The sequence below is a fragment of the Ovis canadensis genome, chromosome 3, assembly GCF_042477335.2.
Source record: "Ovis canadensis isolate MfBH-ARS-UI-01 breed Bighorn chromosome 3, ARS-UI_OviCan_v2, whole genome shotgun sequence".
Classification (NCBI taxonomy): Eukaryota; Metazoa; Chordata; class Mammalia; order Artiodactyla; family Bovidae; genus Ovis; species Ovis canadensis.
The window spans coordinates 194541487-194569424 of record NC_091247.1 but is presented as its reverse complement, the minus strand read 5'-3'; the positions used below and the strand labels follow the sequence as shown (position 1 = coordinate 194569424).

Sequence of the window (27938 nt, the reverse complement as noted above, 5' to 3'; positions counted from 1 at the left end):
TAATAATTATACTCTCCTCCCTAAAAGGATGCGATGTTCAGAATCGTTTGCTCATCTCTGCTCTTCACCTTTATAGAAGTCACACAAGCTGCTTTATACTGCCTATTAGATAAAAGCCTGATTTCTTTTACATAATGTGAAGTAAGTAAAATCTGACACTCAAACTTACCTACTTCAGCCAAAGTTCTGATACAGGACTCCACTGAGGCTTTCTGGGAGGGATTTGGCCAGGTGCAGTTATAAATTCTGAAGGCAGACTGGAGCAGCTGAATAAAAACTGGCTGATGTGTCTGAAAACAGAAAGAGGCAAACAGGTCATCAAACCATTAACCCTTCTGATGTGATAGCTATTCATTATCAAAACAGGCCCATCAAAATAAAATACAATCTTGTCTTTTAAGTTTCAGTGCTATTCAATGAACATCTCATTCAACAGATATTTATTATGTACTGATTTCATGACAAGAACCACATTAGACACTATAGAAAATTCATTATTTTACCTATATTCTTAATCTGGCAAATATGACATTTCTTGAAGCCAATGATATAAATTTAAGTATGCTTTTATAATTCCTGGTTTATTTCTAAGTATAAACAGAACATGGATTAGAAAATGGCACTCTGGGAGTTGGTGACGGATAGGGAGGCCTGGCGTGCTGCAATTCATGGGGTCACAAAGAGTCAGACATGACTGAGGGACTGAACTGAATTGAAGCCAGTATTCTTGCCTGGAAAATTATATCGACAGAGTAGCCTATTGGGCACAGTTCATGGGGTCACAGAGAGTCAGACACAACTGAGCAATCAAGCACACATAAATGGAACAGGTGCTTTGGGTTTGTTTGTTTCATTGATTGTATGTTTAGGTTTCATTGATGAGCAAGTAGAAGAGACAGCAATTTTGACCTACAAAAACAATTTTACATGATTTTAACAGTCCAAAAGTTTTCTCTAAAAAGGTAAAACTGAAATACCATTTTCATAAGAGCAATATATAATCACTGTAGAATATTTGGCAACCAAACAAATGAAAATCACCAATAATCCTAACAAGTAAAGATAATTAGTATCAACATTTTTAAGGTAATTACTGAGTTTTTCTATGTATATATGCACATATATTCTTTATACACACAAACTTGGAGGACACTATAATGTAATTTTGTGGCCTATTTCACTTTATATTGCTTTGTGATTATTTTCCTTAGTCATCAATTTTTCTTTTAAACCATGACTTTTAATTGAGATATAATAAGCCACCTATAGATAAACCACAATATATTTAGCTAATCTCCTGCCTGAGGACATTTGAGGTTGACATCAAATTTTAAGTATTTATAAATGAAAGTGAAAGTGTTAGTCACTCAGTCGTGTCTGACTCTCTGCGACCCCATGGACTGTACGCCACCAGGCTCCTCTGTCTATGAAATTCTCCAGACAAGAATAATGGAATGGGTTGCTATTTCCTTTTCCAGGGAATTTTCCCAAACCATAGATGGCACCCAGGTCTCCCACACTGCAGGCATTTTCTTTTCCATCTGAGCCACCAAAGTAGTTAATTTCTTGCTTGTGAACATTTAAAGTTGACATCAATTTTTAAGTATTATAAATACTTCAGTGAAAATCTTAGTATATAAATCCATGCTAATTCTTTCAGGATTTACTAAATTGGAATTATTGAGTTAAAATGTCTATCCATTTAAGGAATCATACCAGTTTATTTTGACACATGGGAAACAGTCAATCTACAGTTGTGAAAGTTCCTATTTTGCTTAGAGAGAGCAAAAAGAATTCAGCTTGAAGTTTCATTTATTGAAAATAAAGACTGGGAAACTCAGAAAGGGGTATAACAGTGAATACTATGAAAGAAGACTGATCTTTAGAAGGGCGAAAAAGGACTTTCTGGCCATATTACATTTTTTTCCACTCAAATAAGGTACAGAAATTCTGTGTGACAGGATGCTTTTTACTTTTTGGTAATGTTACCTGGAGGCTGGTACTGTTGTCTGAAAAGGGTGAATTAAAGAAGCCGCTCACAATGTTCATTATTGACTCAGTAACACACTTCTCCAAAAAGGTGTCTGCATGCTTCCTGTCTGTGGTTGTGTTGCAAACCTGGAAAGAGACGCCAAACAACTCAGTGTGTTCTTTATAACTCAATATCGGAACCTTCAAAAAATTGTCCTGAAATGGTTATTGATAACATTTCTTCTGCTTTTGAAAGTTGCTTTGAATAAAAATATTCCTGCCTAAAATCCACTCCAAGTTTATCATTCAGCAGTAGCTTCGCCTTTAAGTATGGTTGTCATCTCATCTTTGAGCCCGAATTCTTTCACAGACCACCGCCCCTTCTCCCTGATCTGCTTCTCTTTCCTGCTGCACACAGCCTTCTCCCTCCATCCTCAAGCCTGACTTTGCTGGAAAATACTTTTCCACTTGATGTGAGGAAAATAAAGAGGAAACAGCCATTATAGGTACAAAAACTGGTGAAGGGGATTACAGATGGCTCACATCTCTATACACTTTCACCTCAAATAACTGACCCATATGGGAGGATGCGAACATAGACAATACCTGGAGAGGAAAACAGAAACATAAGAAAAAGCCAAACCCTTGCCAGTCATTTTGACTTGTTCATCCAAAGACTATCTGGTAAGCTCAGAGGATCTATGCTCGTGCCTTCTTCTCCAAGTCGGCTAAGCGAGAAGAGACGACTCTGGAGCAAAGGGAACATCAACAAAGACCGCGGGCTCTGACCCTCATGTGGGAGTAAATGAGGCCAAAGGTGGTTATCCTGCTAAACAAACTGCAAATTTCCAAGCATGTCAGAGTAGACAAATTGCAAAAGCTAAGATACACAATTGAAACTAAATGAAAGAGTTGGGTGGTAGGAAAAAAACAAATGGAGTTAAAAAAATAAAAAGAAGTGAGCAAGGGAACATAGGATGTGAGAAAAGACTCAAGGACTGGGCAGAGAACATTTAAATAGTCACAAGATTACAATGGGTCAGTATGGTGGCCAGATGTTCCAGATGTTCTTAGACAGTTCCCAATTTTTACATAATTTATTCTTTTCAATAAGGTGATTAATCAAAAGAGTAAGGAAATATAATTTAATCAGATATTCCTTTAATACCCTGCACACAAGTAAAATCACCAAAGAGAAAAACTCCCTTCTCAAACTGTGTGTCCCAGTGTTTTGGTTTGGAAAATAAGTCTTCACTAAAAGGAAGAAAGGGTACAGGGTTTGTTTTGCTAAGTCACTTTCCCTCCAAGCGGGGGATCTCACTTTTTTCCCATCTATTAAATGACACCTGCCTGACAGGGGTGTTATCAGAACTAAAAGGTTTTCAATGTGTTCCCAGGTAGCTTAGTGGTAAAGAAATCGCCTGCCAATGCAGGAGACACAAGAGACACGGGTTTGATCCCTAGGTTGGGAAGATCCCCTGGAGGAGGAAATGGCAACCTACTCCAGTATTCTTGCCTGAAGAATCCCATAGACAGAGAAGCCTGGTTGGCCACAGTCCATGGGGTCACAGAGTTGAACACAACTGAGCTCACACACACAATCTCATAGCTATGTAGGGAATGATGCAATTAATGGCAATAAATTATGCTGTTATACCATCTTTTAGTTATTGTTTTAGCAGATAATGCAATGCCTGATAAATACAAAATGATCAATAAATGTTTATGAAATGAATGGCCAATTAATTTTTAAATGAAAGAATAATAGAGAATAAGAAAGGACTCATTTATCTTAGGTTAACTAAGGGTTAGATTTTATTTGTGGAACACCTAACCTTAGATTAAAATTTAATGTGATCACTAAACTAATATAAAATTGATTTTCCCATGATGGATATAAAGTAGGATTTATTTCATTTAATATCTTTACAGCACTGGCTCTTATGGTGATTTTTTTCTGATACACAGGATAAAAATACATTAAATTTGGGTAGGTGGTTAAAAATTCCACCATAACCAACCTACAGATGCTTCTTCCTCATCAAGGAAGAACAGCTGACATTTCACCAATTGAATGGGGGTATTTGGAGCTACCATAGAATCACATTTGCATTATCTGCAGCTGAACATTTGCTAAAGAACCCCCCAGATTTGCTTTAGTCTGTGGACAAATTAAAGGAATCTACTTCTAGATGAAGGCTTTCCTCAAAATCCTGGTTGTGGAAATTCTAGGTTCACAACTGTGTGAAACCTATTTCTCAATTTATTTGGACAAGAAATTCACATAAATCATTCAAGATATTTTTTCTGCCACAGATGAATGACAACTTTTTCACCTCTAGAGCCTGCATCTTACACTGTGACATTAAGGGCAGGCAGTCTCTTTCCCACAAAGATTAGAAATAACTAAAAAAAAAAAAAAACCACATCACATTAAATTAATTTTATATATAATACATGTGTTTTTAAAGTTTCTGTTTGCAGACACTATTATTTCCTATCAAATATTCCTATGTACCATCAATATCTAAACACTTATTTCAAAAGGTTATTCCATAGATTCCATTCTAATGAACCATTACGCTTTAATCTGTTTTTGGAGGGAGCTGAAGTGTGTTAATTGCTCAGTCGTGTCTGACTCTTTGCGACCCCATGTACTATTGCCTGCTAGGTTCCTGTGTCCAGAGAATTTTCCAGGCAAGAATACTAGAGTGGGTAGACATTCCCTTCTCCAGGAGATCTTCCCAACCCAAGGATCAAACCCAGGCATCTTGCATTACAGGCATATTCTTTACTGTCTGAGCCACCAGGGAAGCCCAATTGCAGTTTAAATCTCTCCCCAAATCTCTGGTATATATCATTATTTTTTTTAATATTTTAATTTAATTCTGTAAGATTGATTCTCGATTTGTAATGTGCTTTACACTGGGAAAAAAAATCCACCTTTGTTATCCTTTCCAAGAAAAAAATCCATCTTTTGAAATATCTGTCCTCATCTACTTTCAGATGAATTTTATCTCATATCAGTCAAATTTCACGGACATGAACTTCAAATTTCACTTAGGGACATGAACTATTAAATCAGAACTAAGTATTAGACTAGGAATTAGAACAGTGAACCAAAAAAAGAAAAGAAAAGTCTATACTCTATTAGAACTCTAATTCTAATCAAGAGATACACCATAAATAAATTAACAAACATATAAGTGATAAAAATAGAGAAGACAAACAGGCTCCTGAGAAAAATAAAGAGCAAGCGGTACAGGCAATGCAGCAGGAGGAGGAGGCATAGGGAAGGGTTACTACTTTATCTATTAATAAACTGCTTGGAGAACTTCTCTGTATAAGGCCACATTTTAACAAAGAACTGAGGAAACAGCCATGGAAGTTTCTGGAGGAAGAGCAAGTAAAAATCTGTCTCCACAGACAGACACACAGTAGGTACTTAAAACTGTTGGTTAAACAAATGAAGTGTAATTTCTAGATATAACTATTTCTGAAACTTCTCCTCTTTTATATATGATGTCCCTTCTCTCTTGCGCTCTAAAAGTGGTTGATATCTTTCAAAGATGACAGACTGAGCTAAATAAGTTATCATATATATGCTGGAGCAGCCCTGTCCACAGGATTGTCTGCAATGATAGAAAACTATATCTGGCGTGTTCAAGACAGTAACTAGGCATGTGCTTGCTGAGCACTTGAAATGGATTTTTCATTCTATTTTTTTAAGTTTTTATTGAATTTGTTACAATATTGCTCCTGTTTTATGTTTTTTGGCTTTTGGGCCACAAGGCATGTGGGATCTTAACTCCCTAACCAGGAATCAAACCTGCACCCCCTGTTCTGGAAGGCTCAGTCCTGACCACTAGACTGCCAGAAAAATTTCTTTTACTCTACTTTATCTAGCTAAAATTAAAATTTTAATGTGGCAAATTATTAACCTATCAGATAGGGCAGCTCACACCAGTAACATACCTTTGATCATACAGACCAAGGAATACAAATCTTAAAGTCATTTTTTATTCCTCATAGGCAGTAAAAATGTTTTTATAAATATCTAAGGTAATTATCTCATATTTATTTTAACTTGCATTCTTTTATTTATGAGGCCAAAATTTTTTCAAACATTTGCTTTTTATACTTCCTTTTTATGTGAGTCATCTGTGCCTACACTCAGTTGGCTTTCTTAGAATTTTAAGTTCATTTATAAAAAAGACAATATATATTGATGTTAAGATAGCAAATGTGGGAGCCTTGTAACAAAATAGAAAAATACAAAATGGAGAACAAAAACTATCCACAATCCTAAAATCCAGACAAAACCATGGTTAACATCTTGGAATCTTTTCTTCTAATCTTCTTGCTCTGCCTGATATATTTTACATAATTGAAATAATCCTGGATAATCAGCTTTTTATTCTCCTTCTTATACTCATTACTCAATCATTAGCACTCTCATATCATTAAAAATCTTCAAAAAATAGTCACAGTGACACTATATCTTCAATCTTGCAGATATATCATAATTTGTTGAACCATTTCTCTATTAATTAAATATGTAAACTATTTCCTACTGTATTTTATTATGAAAGTATGTTGAACTTTCTTGACCATAAATCCTTGATATCATTGTTAATTATTTCCTGAGGACAGATTCTTGGAAGGTAAATTACTTGACGCATTAAAAAGATATAAAGGGTTTTTTTAAATGTACTACAAAAATGTGTTTCTAAAAGATGGCGTAAATTTACTTTCATCAGCAAGGTATGTGAACCAATATTTAGTATTATCCTTTTATCTTTTTATTTTTATATGTTGATAGTTATAAATTAGATCTTATTTTCCTTTGTATTTTTTAAAAGTTATTAACAGTTGACTATTTTTTCAGGGATTTACTTGTATGTAACCCAGGAAATGCCTGGATTTGGCCCATTTTATCATTAGATTATTCATATTTTTCTTATCAATACATATATATGTTTTCTGCATAAAGGCTATGAGCCTTTTTTAATGTATGGTAACTTTTTCTATTTTTTATGTTCCTTTATTTTTATGGTGTGTGTGTGTATGTATGTATATATATATATATATATATATATATATATATATATATATATGAGAAGGAAATGGCAACCCACTCCAGTATTCTTGCCTAGAAAATCCCATGGACAGAGGAGCCTGGTGCAGGCTCCATGGGGTCGCAGTGTTTTACATTTTCAAATAAGGAAATGCTTTTTTCACAGCTAATTTCGTCTACTGCATTTATGCTTAGAAATAACACTCTCATCCAAAGAGAGATAAATATATACCTGCACATCCAACCATTTTCATCATTTCACATTTATCTATTGCAATTTATACAATTATATGATGTAAGGACAGGAACTAAGTTCATTTCATCCCAAAGAGCCAGGTCTTCAAATGTCATTTTGATTTAGTTCAAATCAACAATTTTTATTGAATGCCCTTATTCTATGCCAAGGATGTTCTGTGTACCTGGGATCTATCAGTGAACAATAAAATATATAAAAATCACTAACCTGATGAAGTTTATTATTACTAATTTAGTAATCCAGGGGTAGGCAAACTACCATGGGTCAAATCTAGCCATATCTATTCATTTATATTTGTCTATGGCTCCTTTCCCTTCCGTAATTGTTATAAGAGTTGTGATAGGAGCCTGAAAAGCTAAAATATTAACTATCCCTCTCTTGACCAAAAAAAGTTTGCTAATCACTGAAAATTACCCATCACTTCTGAACTAATAGGTGATTAGTTATTATATCATAATATCTTAGATAAATACAAATCATTTTCTGACTATTTATTTCATTCCATTGATATGCCCATTTAATTCTGTGCTAAAACCACACTTTTTTCAGATTTACTTTTTAAATATTTTCAACTTCATATGAGATTTATTTATTCATCCCACAAATATTGGGAGGTCCTCGGCAGTCTAGTGGTCAGCACTTGATGCTTTCATTGCCCTGGTCCGGGTTCAGTCCCTGGTTGAGGAACTGGGATTTCACAAGATATTCAGTGCAGTCTAAATAAATAATAACACAAATACTGAATATCTATTATGTGTAAGACACTGTTCCACGTCAGATATGCAGCAGTGAACCAAACAAAATCTCTATCCTTTTATTGCAGCAGAAAGAAATACAAATACATTTTAAAAAATCAGGTAAGGATAAGTTGTATAAAGAAAAATGAAGCAGTATTTCCCTGATGGACCAGTGGTTCAGACTGTGCCTGCCAATACAAGAGGACATGGGTCGATCCCTGGTCCAGAAAGATCCCACGTGCCATGGAGCAACTAAACCCGAGAGAGGCAACTACTGAAGCCCCAGCATGTAGAGCAAATGCTCGGCAACAAGAGAAGCCACCACAATGAGAAGTCTGTGCACCAAAAGTAAGAGTAACCTGCACTCGCTGCAACTAGAGAAAGGCCACTTGCAGCAACAAAGATCCAGTGTACCCAAAAATACATAGATAAAATCTTTAAAAAGAAAAATTAAGCTCAAGAAGAGGGTACAGAAGGAAGAGATTGTTCCTTAACATCGGGAAGTCAACCAAAGCCTCTCTGAAGACTTTAAGGGGACTTTAAGTAGGGGAGGGACCTCAAAGAAGTCATGAGGATGGAGGGTACCTGGAGATGAGTACATCCCAGGCAGATGCAGAGATGCTGAGAAGGGAGTGAGTTTGCCATATGTGAGGAGCAGCAAGGAGGCCACCAGAAGCAAAAGAGAGCTAGGCAAGGAGACAAGAGGACAGTAGGAAGCCAGGGTGGGGTTGGGGTGGTCATTGAAAAGAGGAGAGTCCAATCATATACTGATTTTACTCTGTGAGGAGTTTGAGCAGAGGAGGAACCTGAACCAATGTTCTTCCTCTTTTTTAATTATTATGGCTGCTGTATAGAGAAAAGATGAAGGCAGGGGTCAAGAGCAGAAGCCGTAAAAACAGCTACAGCAATTATCCAGATGAAACTTAATGGTACTTTGGTGCAGGGTGGCAATGATCAAAGTATTCAGAGGTAGTCAGATTTTGAATATTTTAAGGTTCGAGCTTGCAGAGTTTGCTAAAGGATTAAGTTTAAGAGCAAGAAAGTAAGATTTACAGATGACATCACGATGTTTATGCCTGAATGTCTAGAATGACTGATGGCATTGCCATTTACTGAGATGCAAAAGACTTGAAAAGGAATTAATTCTTAGTGGGACATGAAAGCGAGTGAAGAATTTGAGGTTCAGTTGCCAACTGGAGATGTCACGTGGGCAGTGAGACATGTGAGACTATAAGAGGAACAACCCAAGCTTCGACCAGCCTGGGATTAACGTTAGGAGAGCAGATGAAACCACAAGCGACTGTGGAGAGAGGAGGGAGCTAGTTTAAAGTCTGCGCCTGGCACACTTCAATATTTAGAAGCCAGGAAGATCCAAAGGAAATAGCAAAGGAGACTGAGAAGGAGTGGCCTGGTGAAGTGGAAGGCTGAGAGTAGGACTGATATCCTGCGGCCAAGTGAGGTCATGTTTCAAGGAGATTATCAACTATGATAAATGCTAATAATGACTTGAAGAGCAGAAAGTGCTATGCAGGACTGGGGCCAACCAGTCATCAGCGAAGAAGAGTCAAACAAGTGTTTGCTCCACACGGGCACCACCATTATAAATTCATCATGAAAGCTGAAAAGAAAAGCAGAATTACAACTGAGGGACTGGTGCTACACACAAAATAACACTTTTAGAATACTTACATTCTTCACTTGCCTGCTGTGCTAGCTATTGTTGTTCAATTGCTAATTCATGTTTGACACCCTGTAACCCCATGAACTGTAGCATGCCAGGCTTCCCTGTTCTCACTATCTCTTGGATTTTGCTCAGACTCATATCCATTGAGTCAGTGATGCTACCCAACAGGCTTTTTAGAAGGGACTTCCCTGGTGGTCCAGTGGTTAAGAATCTGCCTGCTAATACAGGGCGCTTGCGTTTGATCCCTGATCCGGGAAGATCCTACATGCCACGGGGTAACTAAGCCCATGTGTCACAACTACTGAGCCCACACACCTAGAGCGTGAGAGTCATAGCTCCTGAAGTCCTCGTGACCTGTGTGCCCACGCCCTGCAACCAGAGAAGCCACAGTGATGAGAGAAGCCCCCACACTACAACTAGAGAGTAGCCCACAGCCAAAACCAAAAATAAATGCATTTTAAAAAGAAGGCCTTAGAATGAGACTTCTCAGTGGCTCATTCAACTTAAAAACTAATGAAGAAAATTATGGAATCAATTCATCAAGCAAAGAAAACCTATTCAATTCTATCAAATTAGAGAACCTGGAAAGTGTGTTTAAAAGTACATATACATTGTATCTTTTCTGTTATTTCCTACCTGTTTGGTAAGCCAAAGGCGCTCAAGTGATCTACTTGGAAATGAAATACTCTGATTTGTCCTGTTAAGCAGTGTTTGATGAGACAGTGACATGACACTGTGGCAGGTGTGTCTCTAAGTTATTCCTCAGCCTAATTTCATCTGCCAGTACATCACTTAGAGTATTGTTGACCATTAGAGAACCTAGGAATTGGTAGCAAAATTAGGAACATCTTCAAAAGGAAAAAAAGTCTGAGGCTAACACTGACCACAGCTCACCCCTCTCCATGTGCCTTCTAATAGGACTCAAATCTCCTGACTCTGCAACAACAATCAGTTATGGAGCAAAGAAAAGCATTTCTGTCTTACAAACACAGATTTTAGCTGCACTGACACAGAGATCAAAGTGGGCTGTTGTTAAATGCTCTCTCTAAAAGACAGTTAAAACAACTTTTCATAGGCCTGACAGCTTTGCTGTCTGTCTAAATCTGGTGTATTTATAGGCTATGGATGCTGGTTCTGTCAGAAAATCAGAATAGAATAAGTATATGAAACAAGCCAGTGCAAATAAACAAATATTTAAGAATAATAAAAATTAAAACTAAACAAATTTGGTTTAGTAAAAACTGTCTTTAGGAAAACTTTTCTTACATGGGTCTTAACAAGATAAAAGACAAGAGAGTACAAACAGGAACATGAAAGATACTAATTAAGGGACTCTTTAGAGGACTTTACCAAGAGCAAACAAAAGGAACTTGGTGGTGCTGACTTCGGAGAAACATGAAGGCAAAGGTGGAAGGTGGTCTGAGGGCCACCACACATCAATATTTCATTTGCCTTTCAAACAGGATTGCTCTCCAAAGTTTTAATCATCAGCCTTGTGCTGGCTTGCACTTCCCAGGTGGCACTAATTGTAAAGAATCTGCCTGCTAATGCAAGAGACACAGAGACACAGACAGGTTTGATCCCTGGGTCAGGAAGATCCCCTAGAGGAGGAAATGGCAACCCACTCCAATATTGCTGCCTGAAGAAATTCCGTGGAGAGAGGAGTCTGGCAGGCTATACAGTCTATGGGGTTGCAAACAGTCAGACACAACTGAGCAACTGAGCCTATGCGCACGTGCACACACATACATACTTGCGCTAGGTGAACCTTGCCTGAAGCACTGGGTTCCATCCTGAATACCATGTTTAAAACACTAACAAATTAGAGAGAATTCAAAAGCATACTGCAAACAAGCCAAGAAATCTTAACGGAATAGGAACCACCGAAAGTCATGGAGAAAACAACAGGAGACGTGAGGGCTATCACAACATACTTGAGAAATTACTGCGTGAAGAACCCTGGATTCAGCACCCGCAGGCCTTCCAGTTCTGTTACCAGCCAGGCAAAATATCCTATGCTAGCAAATTAATCTCTCTGGAACTTGGGAGCAAAATTATCAGGTCAACCTAGATGATCTTAAGTTCCTTTAAGTTGTATACCTTTATCATTTCAAACTAGATCACTAACAAGGAGACTAGCAAACACCCACATCTTTTCTGAAATAAATCATTCTATGTTGCTACAAAAGGAAAAATAGGTAAAAAATTATAACATAAAAATCTGGATCAATATAAGACCTTTTAACAAGTTTTCTAGTAATGGAACCAGTTGTCTCCCCCAAAAAAGAAGACTGAAGCCACTGTTAATGGAAATATACAGGCAGGTACTGAACACTGAAGGAGATCAGCCCTGGGATTTCTTTGGAAGGAATATGCTAAAGCTGAAACTCCAGTACTTTGGCCACCTCATGCGAAGAGTTGACTCATTGGAAAAGACTCTGATGCTGGGAGGGATTGGGGGCAGGAGGAGAAGGGGACGACCGAGGATGAGATGGCTGGATGGCATCACTGACTCGATGGATGTGAGTCTGAGTGAACTCCGGGAGTTGGTGATGGACAGGGAGGCCTGGCGTGCTGCGATTCATGGGGTTGCAAAGAGTCGAACACGACTGAGCGACTGAACTGAAATGAACTGAACTGAACACTGAACTGCAGGATTGCCAGTTTCTTTCAACCCTGAGATCCTATGGTTCTTCAGGTCCAATTTACCAAATGCCTTTCCTCCAGATTACCTTCACCTGTCTCAGTGATGGAAATCAGTTGCCCCAGGATTTCATAACTTTGTTATAACATCTGAATTTAGTCCATCTCTATGTCAGGTTGCTGTTGCCTGTGTCCAGCTTCACCAACATGGCTTCTGGGTCTCGCCTGTGTTGGATGGTCCTCATTCAGGTCATCCTCCATATTATTATTGGGTCTTGGGGAAACTACTTGAAATTGCTTTAAAGGCTACATATAGCCTTTTAATAATACCAGTGAAGTTACCATGATATGGATAAAATGGATGATAGTACCAACTCTCTTCCTAAGTGCCATGCCTGTGTTAATACCTATATACCCATTATCTCATTGAATCCTCCCAGTAACACTATAAAGAATGCATTGTTATTGTATCGATTTTACAAAAAAGGAAATTCAGCGTCAGAGGGGTAGGTGTCTTGCCCAACAAGATAACTGAGCTATTAAGATGCAGAATCTAAATTAATTAGCCTCCAATTAAAATAAATAAAGAAAGAAAGAAAAAGAAAAAAAAAAGAGGCAGAATCTACATTTTAACGCTGGTCTGGCTAATGCCTCTAAAATGCCTAGTCTTAACAATCCTGCCCTACTTCAGTGATTATCAAAGTGTGGTCCCTAAACCAGCATCTTCAGGACCATGTGAAAACTTCTTAAAAATGCAAAGACTTTCTTTTACTGAATCAGAAACTATGGGGGTGGGGTCCAGCAATCTGTGTTCTATCAAACCCTGCACGTAATTCTACTGCTTACTAAAAGTTTGAGAATTACTGCTCTACTGAACTGAAAATTTACCTAAAAGGCCACATTATACTTACTTACCTATATATATACATATATATATTTTTTTTGTATTTGAATTTGAAAGTGTGTGGTAGCTCCTTAAACTTTCTTCAAGGCAGAAAGACAAATCCTAGATATGCAAAGTCAGGTTTCCTGTCCCTTCCCTGACATAAGAAGGGTGATTCCTTATCTTTCTCAATGAGGGGATAAAAGAGTTCCTGCTTGACATAAACAAGAGGGAGGGAAACAAGAAGGAAAGAAAAAATGCTTTCTGCAGTATAGTTAAGCTATTATGGTTAGACATAAGGACTGAATAGACCAAGAAGACCATGAAATTCCCTTAGAGCCTTTAATACTAATAACACTATGTCTACTTAATCAAAATAAAATAAAAATCCTGGCTACACACACACTTTAAAACAAAAATGTACCCCTTAGCCTTATGAATAAACACATCAATGGAAAGACCGTTTCCAAGGTAGCATGATCAATGACAGTTATCATTAGCTTTCTTTAGTTTAAAAATAAAAATCCGCTGATGGACATCTAGGTTGTTTCCATGTCCTGGCTATTATAAACAGTGCTGCAATGAACATTGGGGTACATGTGTCTCTTTCAATTCTGGTTTCCTCGGTGTGTATGCCCAGAAGTGGGATTGCTGGGTCATAAGGTAGTTCTATTTGCAATTTTTTAAGGAATCTCCACACTGTCCATCAGCAGATGAATGGATAAGAAAGCTGTGGTACATATACACAATGGAGTATTACTCAGCCGTTAAAAAGAATTCATTTGAATCAGTTCTGATGAGATGGATGAAACTGGAGCCAATTATACAGAGTGAAGTAAGCCAGAAAGAAAAACACCAATACAGTATACTAACACATATATATGGAATTTAGGAAGATGGCAATGACGACCCTGTATGCAAGGCAGGGAAAGAGACACAGATGTGTATAACGGACTTTTGGACTCAGAGGGAGAGGGAGAGGGTGGGATGATTTGGGAGAATGACATTCTAACATGTATACTATCATGTAAGAATTGAATCGCCAGTCTATGTCTGACTCAGGATGCAGCATGCTTGGGGCTGGTGCATGGGGATGACCCAGAGAGATGTTATGGGGAGGGAGGTGGGAGGGGGGTTCATGTTTGGGAATGCATGTAAGAATTAAAGATTTTAAAATTTAAAAAATAAAAAACTAAAAAAAAATAAAAATAAAAAATAAAATGAGTAAAAAAAATAAATAAAAATAAAAATCCTGTTAGCTTTGCAGCACATGCTGTCTAGAGTGTGACTCTGGTCTTTTCAACCTTATCTTTAGTCCAGAGCACCGTGCAAATCTGCAAATCAGTCTGCAATATTTTTACTATCTTCCCGCACATGCAGTTTTAAACCTCAGCCATCAGCATGTAAACCGTTGTTCACTCCAAGGCGTCCAGAGATACTTGTGGCTAGTCATTTAGAAGCGCTTTCACAAGGTCACAAGGGTAAATACAAGTGGTATGTAGTGCTGTGTAAGACAGGATGACTCCTCCACAGGTGCAGGTCCACCTGAGGAAGGTAACGAGTGGCTTTGAAGGTCTACAGAAATACAGTAAAACAGGAACTGCTTTACTTCACGCACGTGTGAACACAGCGGAGCTCAAGCATACTCCCCCACATCAAAGACAAAATAAATACATTCCACCTGCTAATCCTGACTAAATATAAGTGCCTGGACTAGAATATGTGATTTATTCTGTTATCTAACATTGGTCCTGGATGTCTGGGTCTGCAGTTGTTTCTTATATCCCCTTTGTCCTTCCTCCTTCCAGAAAGAACTGTAAGGAGGCAGTGAGATAATGGATAAAATCAGCATCCATTCATGTGGACTTCATCAACCCCCCTCCTTCACTACATCTTCAGTACCTCTTAGTAAGACCCATGTAAACCACAGCACTCAGGAATGCAGGAAGCCAAAGGACTGGGACAGGCCACCATAAGTCATAACACGTCTAAGGAGTTAGCTATACATTATCTTCTATTAGTGAAACCCTTAATTGAACAGTATGTCCCATAATTTTAAAGAAGATCCCCAGCCCCCTGTAAAAAAAAAAAAAAAAAAAAAAAAACCTGAAATAATAGAGTTTGGACATTTTGATAATTCAGTATGCTTAGAAGGGGCATAAAATATACTAACTAAAATTAAGTGCTATCAAAGGGTCCTTCCTTCCTTCCTTCATTCATTCAGTCAATATTAACAGAACAAAAACATAAGCTAGACAACATCCAGAAAATGCCAACCAATCTACATGTGTCCTTCCCAACCCTCAAATAAAGCCAAACATGAGAAAATGGACTCAAAGTAAAAAGCAGACTGCATTTTGGCTGCCATGAGTAAAAACAGCAGATGATTCAATTACTGGAACACACTCTCATAGGCAACAGTGGGCAGTGTTAGGTCCCAACTAGTATGGTCAAGTACCTACCTGACTGAAAGCCATAGTCAAGATATCGTGAGACTTCTTCCACCTACAGTTTGTAATTGACATGAGGCTGAATAAATTGATCTCTGCCAAATAGCTTCTCTAACCAATGTAAGATGGCTACTAAAATTCTGCTTACTAATAGACCAATATAATCAGTGGTAAAAATGAAAATGAATACCTTGTTGCCATATACACTGTACTGGCATTTTGTGTACCTTAACTCATTAAATCTCACTCACAGTCCTGTGAAACACAGTGACAACTTCATGAATGTAACAGATGACACCCAAACATAGCGGGTTTAAGTTTTCATCTATCAATAGCTGCTTGACGCTATTTAGTCAAAAGCTACATCAACAACCTTACTAAACATGAAGCAGCATTGAATGGTCAAAACATAACTTACCCTTGCCATATCCACCAAGAAGTTCTCAAATAATTTCCAAATGTGGTTACTTGTGTAGATTTCTTTCATTTCCACTTCAGTGTCAACGTAACAGTGATTAACAAAATTCACATAAGCAATTTTAACCTGTGCCAAGTTTCAAATATAAAAGAAAGTAAGTTTTTTCTTTTACTTTTTTCTACATTCTTCATTTTCAAATATCTATTAGGAACGGTTAAAGAAAACTCTTATTTCCTATAGTAAATTATAGTATGATCTGTGTCTACCCAGAGAGCACGCCTATCTCCTTTCTTTTACTAAGATATTTCATCCCCTGACCCAGGGTAAACACATGGCCTAGTATTCTGTTCCCCTGGGCCCAGTGATTGGTGTGAGAATGTGAACTTCATGTAGACCAAGTCTGACATATCTGAGACCAGTGTCCCTTTCTCTCTCCCTCCCTCTACTCTCTCGCATCTCCCCACCTCCTTTCCCTTTGTGTCTGTCATTCATTCATTCATATTCATCCTCTCTCTTTCTCTCTCCCATTGTCAGATGGAACAAGGTAAACCTGAACTCCAAGAAGCCTCTTCTCCGGGTGTTTAGAGGAAAATCATGCTCAGAAAAAAGGACATGAGGCAAAACCACAAAGGAAAAGGGAACAAGAGATAGATGGAACTCTGACACTGCTTGAACCTCTTGACTCATCTGAACAACCATCTTTCAAATTTCCAAATCCTGAAGCCAATATATAAAATTCCCTTTTAAAATTTAAACGAGTCTAAATTAGGTTTCTGTCCATTGCAACCAAGAGAGATCTAACACAACACTTAAATGTGTTGAGTAGATAATACTGTATTGCCATTCAGAAACAATTAAATTGCTATTTCTGAGAAGAATCAGGCTCACAGTTTACAAAAAAAAAATGGTATTATTTTAAGATGTATTAAGGTATTTTTCCAGATTTAGCAAAACTTCTCATAAGAGACTGGGATGAGTCTCACCAGCATATACCATTACTAAAGTGCACAGGCCAAGAGTTTTTGTTTTTCTTTTCTTTCCTCTTTTTTTCCTCTCTCCTTGTCTTTCCTCTTTCTCTTTATGAAAATGTGATGAAGGCTATAAATTTCCCCAGTAAAAATCACATATATCAAAAAATCAGGTAAAAAAAATCAGCATGTAAGAATTAAAGATTTTAAAATTTAGAAAATAAAAAACTAAAAAAAAAAAAAAGAAGAAGAAATGGGGAAAAAAGCTGAAAATAAAATAAAATAAAATAAAAGTAACAAAAAAAATAAATAAACAAGTATCACTCTTAAAAAAAAAAAAAAAAAGATTCATAGAATCCAAGATAGAATCAACAGGAATACAAGGCCAGCTTTTATGGCCTTAGACGTTATCACTACTTGACTGAGGTCTAAAACCTTCAACCACGGGGTGCCTGTGTCAAGGCTGCATTACAGGCTTAGGAGGCGTCAGGCTCTCCAGCATTCTGGAGATTCTGCAATATCTTAATTTAATTCCCCAGCAATTCTACCAGATATGGACTATAGTTATTATACTCAAAATTGTGTAAACTGACAATGAGAAAGGTTAAGTCACCTGCTGGAGTCAGTCACACAGGTAGGAAGTAACCGATCTAAGATTCTGACTCATTCTTCAACCCATTCACTCATTCACTCAAAACATATTTATTAAATGTAGGTCCAGGCTTAGAGAATATAATGGTAACTATAAATAGACCCAGCTGTTACTCTCACTGAGCTCATAATCTTGGTAAAGAATGAAAAGACTACAGACATTTGTTAATCAATAAAATTCAAATGTCAAATTTCAAATTATAGACTTTTATAGGCTCTAAAACTAGAAGCCAGGAGGGTCTTCTTTGAAGAAGCAATACTTGAATCAGGATCTAAAGGATGAAGAGGGGTGAAGCAGGTGAATATAAGAGGTTAGAGTGCTATGTCAGAGAGAACTGACTGGCTAGAATCAGGACTTCAAATAAAGACAGAACCCGCAATTTAATCACAACACTATGCTTCCTTTCTTTGCTACCTTACTTCAAAACAATCAAGGCATGAAGTACTCTTGGTTTGAGGTGTGAGCAATCCTAAAAAATTTCATAAAAAATATACTTTCAAGTCCATCACTATGCAGGACTATTTGGAAATAGGAAAATTAACCTAACCTGGTGTCTTTTAAAGTTACTGTGATTTAAAATGTTTGGATTTAGCATATCACATATTTATAAACTTTGCAACAATACACTAGAACAGCATAAAAAAAGAAATTATTGTCATATACATTCCTGGAAGCTTCATTAATGCACCTGGCAGACAACCAGTCTCTAATGAGTTGTTTCCCTGCCTGTCATGCCAAACTAGGATGGAGGGTAGGCGATGTATGAATAAAGGAAAATATGTGTCCATGTTTCCAAGAAAGCTGCTATTCCATAAAGCAAAGGTAAACCTAGAGAATCTAATAGTGGTCCTGCAGTACCAATCTAGCCTCTATTGATGACTGTGAATTATTCATGAAGCACCTGTTTTATGCTCAAAACATACTAGAAGTTACAAGTAAATGTTTAAGTCTGATCACAATACCATACCTAGAAATTTCTATAGTGGAATTTCTAGAAAACTAACAGTGGCTATACTCTTAAAAAGGCTTATCAACTTTCACAGTCCCTTGTAGAACAAAAAAGTAAGTTTTAATGATTTTTAAATTTGCCTAATTATATACCTAGGTACTATTCTGTGACTAAGTGTGTTATCTCATTATAAATAACCATAGGAGGACTTCTGGCACTTACTAGAAATTGAAAACAATTCTATAGCTGCTAAGCTTTTGCCAGGCTTACCTCAGGGATGCAGTCATCATGGGTCACCACCCTCACTATGTCGTCCAGGGGCAGAAGGGAATTGCACTTGATTTCAGTGTAGACATTTTTCCCCTCTGTGCATGCTGCCAGCAACTCCACGAGGGTGATGTGGTAGGCTAAGGGGCCACTCTCATCCCCTCGGTCTCTCTCTGAACACATCATATGAAGAAGGATGGGAAATGATGCTCTATCATTGTAAAATATCAGCACATCTTCACCCCCATTTATCAACTGAAATGATAATAAGAGAGTCTATATAGCAGTCCAAATGTTCATCCTTGCAGTTATTTCCAAAGGCTTGGTCTATGTGGAAACACGTGTAAATCTTTGTAAAAACATAGATAACATTGCAAAAGCAGAACTATACCAAAGCAGGATGGCAAAAAGATTGTATTCATGTGTGAAGTGATTAATTATGAAAGTCATCAAAACCAGTTGAGGAGATATGGGAGAGGTACATGGCATTGAGAATAAATGACACAGATGACTAGAAGCTGTTCAATTAGTTAGCCACTGAAATTAAACCTCCAAAATATTCCAATAAAGTTACTTTCTTGAATTTCAAATGGTAGATGCCATCGCCAAGTATGAGAAATCTCATAAGTCTCATTTTACTATGAATTAAAATATCCCCATCCCCTTCAATAGTGATGGAATAAGTAAGCAAGTACACATAGCCAAATGTAACTCTACAAGAATTTGCAGATACCATTTGTTGTAGATATCAGTAGAGGATGGAGGTAAAAGCAGAAAAATAAAAAGAGAAATACAAGCTTAAAAAAAGAGAGAGACAAAGAATGAATAAGTAGGGGCTTCTAGGAAATAAATTTTCCTTCCTGTTTTGTTTGTGTAACAAACTAACTAAAGTGGAGTTTCCAGCAGGATTTAATTTTATTGCTAAATCACTACAATGTCTTATTGTCTATTTGAGGGGAAAACAGTATTATTTTATTAAGGAATCTACTTTGCCGTGAAGCCCTGGCTGAGTTAACTGTGATGAGTTCTGGAGGTAATAACACTCCACTCCAGACTATCACTGCTATCTTCTCTCTCTCCCTCAACTGAAAACCCAGCTTCATGAAGTCTCAATTCTCGCCCTCCTATTCCTGGAAGATGCCCAGGCTAGTTATGTAAGAGGCTTCTGCAGAGAAGACAACTTTTGTCTTCCCAGGAGACAAACCCTCTACTTTGCTTTATGAGGCAGATAGCAACCCCAAACCACAGACAGGTCAGGACCTGCGCTGGCCTCAATTCTTTTTGTCTATTCTAGTACCAATTTTCTACCCCCAGTGGGAAATATTTTGGTAGGTAACACAGATTACATAATTTTTTCTCTATTTTATTTGAATTGATAATATACTTAAATTGATAAGACAATTAACTGGCTTACACGGAAAGTTCTATTGAAAGAGAATGTATTTGTGTCAAAAATGTATATATTAACATAAAATTATAAATATTTCTTTACATATAGAAACATGTCACCTAATAAATGCCCTTGGACTTGCTTAACTATTTGCTGCTTTCCCATTTTAATTCTTTCCATGATGATTTTCCAAAATCGAATTAATTGCCACATTTCTAGGCAAAGGAGAACTATTATGAATGCAAATACAGACAGGTAAATTTCACAAATTTAAAATGCTCCTTAAATGTTTAATAACAATAATTTACATTAAAAATTCACGACTTTACACTGAATTAACTTTGAAATTTTTATGGGGCAAGAGGGACTCACATTGCAACAATACAGAAATTACTCCCATCCCAAATTTAAAGTGTATAATTATGAAAATTCCCCCAAATCAATATAATCCACTAAGTAACTGTTTGTAGATGGTTGAAAGCTGCTTTAATCCATCCAGGCCTTTACAGAACATTAGGTCACAGGGCAATGATCTACCCACCACATAGGCTCAAAGTGTTCTCCAAAGTAGGCTTCCGAGGTGGCGCTAGTGGTAAAGAACCCGCCTGCCAATGCAGGAGACATAAGAGATATGGGTTCAATCCCTGAGTCAGGAAGATGCCCTGGAGGAGGGCATGGCAAGCCACTCCAGCATTCTTGCCTTGAGAATAGCATGGATAGAGGAACCTGGCAGGCTACAGTCCATAGGGTTGCAAAGAGTCGGACACAACTGAAGTGACTTAGAGCACACACACATCCATTCTCCAAAGTATCACTTGGTTCCTAGTAAGTAACTCATTCACTGTATAAATCTGGCTCAGTGAGAAATATCATAATGAAGAGGGCAAAATAAATGGAGTACATCATCCATTTGCTTTTCTTAAATTTTTAACTGACTCTGAAGAGCTAAGCTTCCAAATGTAAAAAATGACTGACAGATAATTTCTATTAATTTCATTTCCTTCAAAGCCCTCTGTAAATAGTAGCAAAGAACATCCATTTTAGGATTACAGGAACACAGTAATAAAGGCACTCGAAAAGCAGAGTTTAATCCATTTTTGTTATATTTTGAAACTTAAAAATATAAATTTTAATCACTTTCATTTTAAATAATCTATAACATTTCATAGGATTTTACCCATTATTTAAAATACACAAATTCATTAAGGCTCAAAAAGAAAAATACACCCCTAGAAAATTATAACATCACCTTATGATATGTCACTTCCCTACACCTAAGCAAAATACATTTATGCTTAAGAGTTGTACTCAAATTATTTTCCAAACCTATGTTGTTGGGGGATTCTTTTCACTCAAAATTAACAGAAAACATGTATTTGAGCATATCATTTATGCAAAGCTGGTAAAATGCAAACTGAGAACATACCTCGGTCATTACCATATCCTGGCATTTCTTCACGTATTTCCCATCTGCTTTGACAATCGTCTGCAGAAACCTTAGGTACTCCACGTGGCGGCCATGTGTCTCAATGCAGTGCACAAAGTGCTGGACAACCCTCTCGCTAATTTCATTGCACAGATGGTAATTGTTCATGAAGATGTGCCGCACAGTTTCTGCTTCAAGGAGCTACACACAAAGGAATGTGCCCTTGTAATTCTGACAAGATCAGTTTTCTATTTTACAGTAACACTTAGACCATATTACCCGGCTTGTGATCAGTTTTCTATTTTATGCAAAATTGCAGTGAGTTTTCTCTTCCACAAAATGCAATGAGATTATTCAGCATTTAAAAAATAAAAATAAAAAAACTGAGCTCACAAAGGAATTTAGTTGGAAAAGGGAGCTTAGTATAAAGGTCAACAGGTTGGCAACAGTATTCTTGAGATTAATGTAATCATGTACTATTCAAACATGGCTCTTCCTTAGTATTCGCTGACACATGTTTTACAGAGCAGAGGAAACTCCACCCTCGAGTTTTTCATATTTACTTACTCGTGGCATCACACTTAGTCTTTGCTGTACCTTATCTTTTTCCTAACTATGTACATAAAAATGAAGTTGCCATCTGCAGGTAAGATTTGTGTAATTTTTCAAGTTTCTTTAAATGTTCCCTTAAAGGAAAGATAGTCACTTTCAGGGGAAGAAGCCCCTACAAGGAATAAAATGAGGTGATGAAGATGAATATGGGGCCTCCCAGGTGGCACTAGTGGCAACAAACCTGTCCGCCAATGCAGGAAACTTAAGAGATTCGGGTTGAAGCCCTGGATAGGGAAAATCCCCTAGAGGAGGGCATCGCAACCCGCTATAGCATTCTTGTCTCAAGAATTCCACGGACAGAGGACCCTGGTGGATTACAGCCCATGGGGTTGCAAAGAGTTGGACACAACTGAAGTGACTTAGCACGCACACATGCACAAAGATGAATAAAATTCTATCCATTAATGTTGCTAAAAGAAATGACATGGACACTTTACTATAAATACTAAAAATATCAGAAGTCACTCAAATACTTACACCAGGAGTTAAGAACAAATTCAGATGTTTATGGAGGAGAACTTGATTCTGTGGATTTCCCCGACAGAAATTCTGCAAGAATGTGTGAGCCAGATTCATTACTTCATTCATCTTCTCATCGTTCTGAAAGTTAAAAAGTAGAACATGATACAGACAAACACACAGAGCGAAAATACTATCAAAGAATTTTTTTTTTTACACAAGCATTTTTTCCTGTTTTCTTCACTGTTTTATGGTCTCCTTTCTGCGTCAACACTTCTTCCCATTTTGCAGATGTCTCTCCCCTCATCTTCATTCTATTAGCTGTTCTGCTCCCCTTTTTGTTTCACAGTCCATTTCTCGTTCTCCTCAATCTTCCCACTTGTCCACTACAATTTCCCATCGCTGTACAAAGCTGCCCCTTCTCCCCTGCATCTGTCCCCACACCTCCTCTGTCCCCGGTTCCTCTCTCTCTGGCCTCCTCACTCTCCCCAGTTCTGTTCCCTTCTGCCCTGCATCCTCCAGTCCCTCTCTTTCCTTCCCTCTCTTTGATTTAGCTTCTTCCAGTGTTTCAGTGTACCTGGAGCCTCCTGATCCTTCTGCTTTCTGTTTTCCCTCATTCTTGTATCATCTCTATCCCCCGTTTCTCCAGCTCCTCCCTTTCTTCTCCAGGCATTTATCCCTCCTCCTCTGGCTCCTTCTGCTCCTTCTCTCCTGCTCTCATTCCCTCTTCTCTCCACTCACCTGCCCTCTCTTCCCCACTCTGTAAATTATACATATTGAAGTTGATCAAAAAGTTCATTCAGGTTGTTGCATAGCGGCTTATAAAAATCTTGAAGAAACTCTAGCCAACCCAGTATTTCTGACCTTCCCTCTATTCTCTGCTCTCCTTTCTCTGCGCCTGCTTCTTTTGCTACTTACTTTGCCTCTTTTTTTCATCTCATTCTTTTCCTTTATCTCTTCACTTTCCGCCTTCCTCTTCCCCTTTGTCCCCTCTTTCTTAGCACACATACTCTTAAGTCGTTTCCTTATTCACTGTCCTTTCCCAAAGTCCTATGATAAAGTACTTTGTTGCTAATAAAAATTTCAATAAGAAACTTGAGTTTCAAAACTCACAAAGAATGCAAAGTTTTCTTCTTAAAAGTTATCTTTTCAAATATCACTGAAACCAACTAAAATTTTTTTAGGCTAGGTCATGTGGCAGTGTCAGATACACAAAATGGATTTATGTTTTGAGTCACAGTTTATATTAAAATAATTCAACATTTTATTGTTTTCTTTTTTCCTAATCTGAGAGTCTAAATTTTATGCCATATATAACTAAACCAACAGCCTAAGATCATTAATAGACTCATTTCCTCATATTTAAAATAGGGATGAACTAACTAGACTAATAATTATGTCCAAAAACTCCATTCCCATCTTGAAAATAGGAAGTTTTTATTTCAAAATATACTAGTATTTTCTTTTACGTTTGTAGTCCAGGCATAGCGAAAAAACATCAAAGCAACTTCAGCTACAGGAACACTCAATTCACACAGAAAAGCCAGCCAGTACGGAAGAATGGCAGGGGCAATTCTACTAGAATTGGTATTTCTTTGAAGCTGTCATCTTATGCTTTTTTTTTGCTTGTTTATGAACAATCTAGTTATTAAAGCTGAGAAAACCCCAGTGGCATTTTTCACAGAAATAATTCTAAGATTTATATGGAACCACAAAAGACCCTTAATATCCAAAACAATCTTGAGAAAAAAGAGCAAAGCTGGACATCCATGCTTCCTGATTTTAAACTATATTACAATGCTACAGTGATTCAAACAGTATGATGGTGGCACAAAAACAGACACATAAATCAATGGAGCGAAACAGAGAGCCCAGAGATAAACCCAAAAACATGTGGTCAATTAACCTAGGAATGAGCTCTGAGACAGATGATACCACATTGTATGTGCTTTTCAGTGATGTGTAGGAAAATTCTTCAACCTTTTATTCAAAATTTAGGTGATGCAACTTAAAAATCACTTGGTTTAGATATTCTAGGCTGATGAAGAGACTGGAGAAAATGTATCAGGAAAGAATGAAAAAGAAGACAAGCACACACCTTGGGGAAAACAGAACTTCTTAGTATTGGTGAAATTGGACAGCTACATGCGAAAGAATCTACCATCTTATACCATATACAAAAACAGACTCAAAATGGATTCAAGACTTAAATCTAAGACCTGAAATCATAAAAATCCTAGAAGAAAATACAGGCTGTATACTTTTGACATTGGTCTCAGCAACACTTTTTGGATGTCTCCTCAAGCAAGGGAAACAAAAGCAAAAGTAAACAAATGGGACCTGATTTGACTAAATTAAAATTTGATTAAATTAAAAAGTTTTGGCACAGCAAAGGAAACTATCAACAAAACAAAAAAGCAAAATACTGAATACTTGCAAATGATGTATCTAATAAGGGGTTAACACACAAAAACTCATGAATCTCAACATCAAAAAAAAAAAAAAAAAAGAAAGAAAGAAAGAAAGAAATAGGCGAAGGCACTGAACAGACATTTTTTTCCAAAGAAGACACACAGATGGCTATCAAACACATGAAAAGATGCTCAACATCACTATCAAGGAAGTGAAAGTGAAAGTCACTCAGTTGTGTCTGACTCTCTGCAACTCTGCAAGCCCATGAAATTCTCTAGGCCAGAATACTGGAGTGGGTAGTCATTCCCTTCTCCAGGGAATCTTCCCAACCCAGAGATCAAACCCAGGTCTCCTGCACTGAAGGGGGATTCTTTACCAGTTGAACCACCAGGGAAGCCCAATTATCAAGGAAGTGCAAATCAAAACCACAGTGAGATATCAACTCACGCCTGCTAGAAAGACTATTGTCAAAAACAGTAACAAGTGTTGGTGAAAATTTAGAGAAAGGAGAACCCTTGTGCACTCTTGGTGGAGACATAAATTGGTATAGCCACTATAGAAACAGTATAAAGTTTCCTCAAAAATTAAAAACAGAACTATCATATGATCCAGAGGTTCCACATTGAGTATTTTTCTGAAGAAAACAAAAACACTAATTCAAAAAGATATATGCACCCACATGTTCACTGGAGCATTGTTTACAATAGTCAAGATACAAAAGCAAACTAAGTCTCCATGAATGGGTCAAGAAGATGTGAGATATATATATATATATGTATACACACACACATATAGATAGATAGATACACATACAATGGAATAAAACTTAGCCAAAAAGAACAGAATCTTATCATGTGTGACAACATTGATGAACCTTGAGGGTATTACGTAACTGAAATAAATCAGAAAAAGACAAACACTACATGAGTTCACCTATATGTAGAGTCTAAAAGAGAAAACAAGCAAGCAAACAAAACAGAAACAGATTTATAGATACAGAGAACAAACTGATGGTTACCAGAGTGGAGTGGGATGAGGGGATGAATAGGTGGAGAAGATTAAGAGTTACAGACTTTCACTTATAAAATAAACTAGTTATAAAATAAACAAAGGATGTAATGTACAGCATAGGGAATATAGCCAATAATATTGTAATAACTTTGTATGCTGACATCATTTTGTGATTATAAAAATATTTTAAATCACTTTGCTGGACACCTGAAACTAATATCATAAATGAGTAATATTTCAATAAAAATATAATAATAAAATAGAAAACCCACAAACATAAAGTAGTAGTAAAACACTCAACAGTATAGTTATATTTTTAGAAAAAGGGACTTCATTATATGTCATATGCCTGTGTTACAATATCAAAGACATAATAATTTGAATTATAAATACTAAGGAGTTAATACGTGTGGCTGCTTTTCAATAATTCTTTTACCGTATTCTCTAACATAGTTTGAATTATACCACCTTATAAATATACATATTAAAATGCAACTAAATCAGACAGGGGGCAATTCAATAAGAGAAGTGAAAAGTCCAAGTGGGAATGGTATATGGCCTGGCATGGTTGGATTCCAAGAGATAAACAGGGCATCTATTCGCAGATGGAGGTCAGAGCCTAAAGGAGGAAGGGAGAGCAGTGATGGTGGAAGATGAGTTATAAACAGTATATTAATAAGTGAGTAATTATACTCACACACACATATATCCTCTAGATCTGTCTACTTAGAGGACCTAAAGAAGCAAAACCCCTACAGAAATAAGTACATTACGTTCTCAGAATTTTTCTCCCAAATACCATTCTCCCCCAAACAGATCTGGAGCTTCCTGAAGAAACAGCTAATTCCAGGTGAAACAAGAAAAATGCAAGGTGAGCTTGGAACATTTTAATGTGCAATTAAGTGATGAATCACTCGAAGACTGATGAGGCCATGTTAGAGGACAGGCAACTAACCCAAAGAGGCTCCACTGGCCCAATTTGGGACAGTCAAAATAAATAATGATAGAAACCTAATGTAACCTATTATGTGAAATGAGCATCCATGAGTCCATACTAAAATAAATAAATAAATGAATGAATAAATCAAAGGTTTAATAAAAATAGCCAGCTAATGGAAGCTGCGATATATGACACAGGGAGTTCAGTTCAGTGTTCTGTGATGACCTACGGGGTGGGATACATGGGGAAGGAAGCTCAAACAGGAGGGGATATGTGTATACTTATAGCTGATTCACGTTGTTGTACAGCAGAAATCAACACAACATTGTAAAGCCACTGTTTTCCAGTTTAAAAAAATTACTTAAAAGGTTAAAAAAAAGAAATTTTAATCAAAAATGGAATATTTACTTAGTTTCAAAGAATTGTGCCACAAAATATTTAAAACAGAGGAAAACTGAGTGGCTCACAGTGAGAATTCTGGCAGACACCATCTTTATCAAGTGACCCAAGTAAACATCACCGGTCATGAGGCAAATCAAAATTGCACGCTGTCTGATAGGAAGCGGTGGGAAAAACTTAAGTGTCACTCCTGTAACGTTCCTGCCAAAGATGCATAACTGAATTCAATCATGAGGCAAAGTCAGATGATCCAAATGAAGAGCCAGTCTTCAGAATAGCTGGTCTGTCTTCAAAAGTGTCCAGGTCATGAGAGGTCCAGCATGAGGAGGTTTAA

At 37.2% G+C, this 27938-nt stretch overlaps 1 protein-coding gene across 1 annotated transcript in view; it reads right to left on the bottom strand.

The window, feature by feature from the left end:
• The window catches only part of ITPR2 (inositol 1,4,5-trisphosphate receptor type 2), a 599561-nt gene that overhangs the window by 300282 nt on the left and 271341 nt on the right, over positions 1–27938 (bottom strand). Inside the window, exons 29-34 of the mRNA XM_069585523.1 lie at positions 22861–22983; positions 21772–21972; positions 18959–19210; positions 16120–16245; positions 1990–2118; positions 170–290 (exon numbers count right to left, since the gene is read on the bottom strand). Coding sequence (XP_069441624.1) covers positions 170–290; positions 1990–2118; positions 16120–16245; positions 18959–19210; positions 21772–21972; positions 22861–22983 — 952 coding nt within the window. The remainder of the gene's footprint in view (positions 1–169; positions 291–1989; positions 2119–16119; positions 16246–18958; positions 19211–21771; positions 21973–22860; positions 22984–27938) is intronic.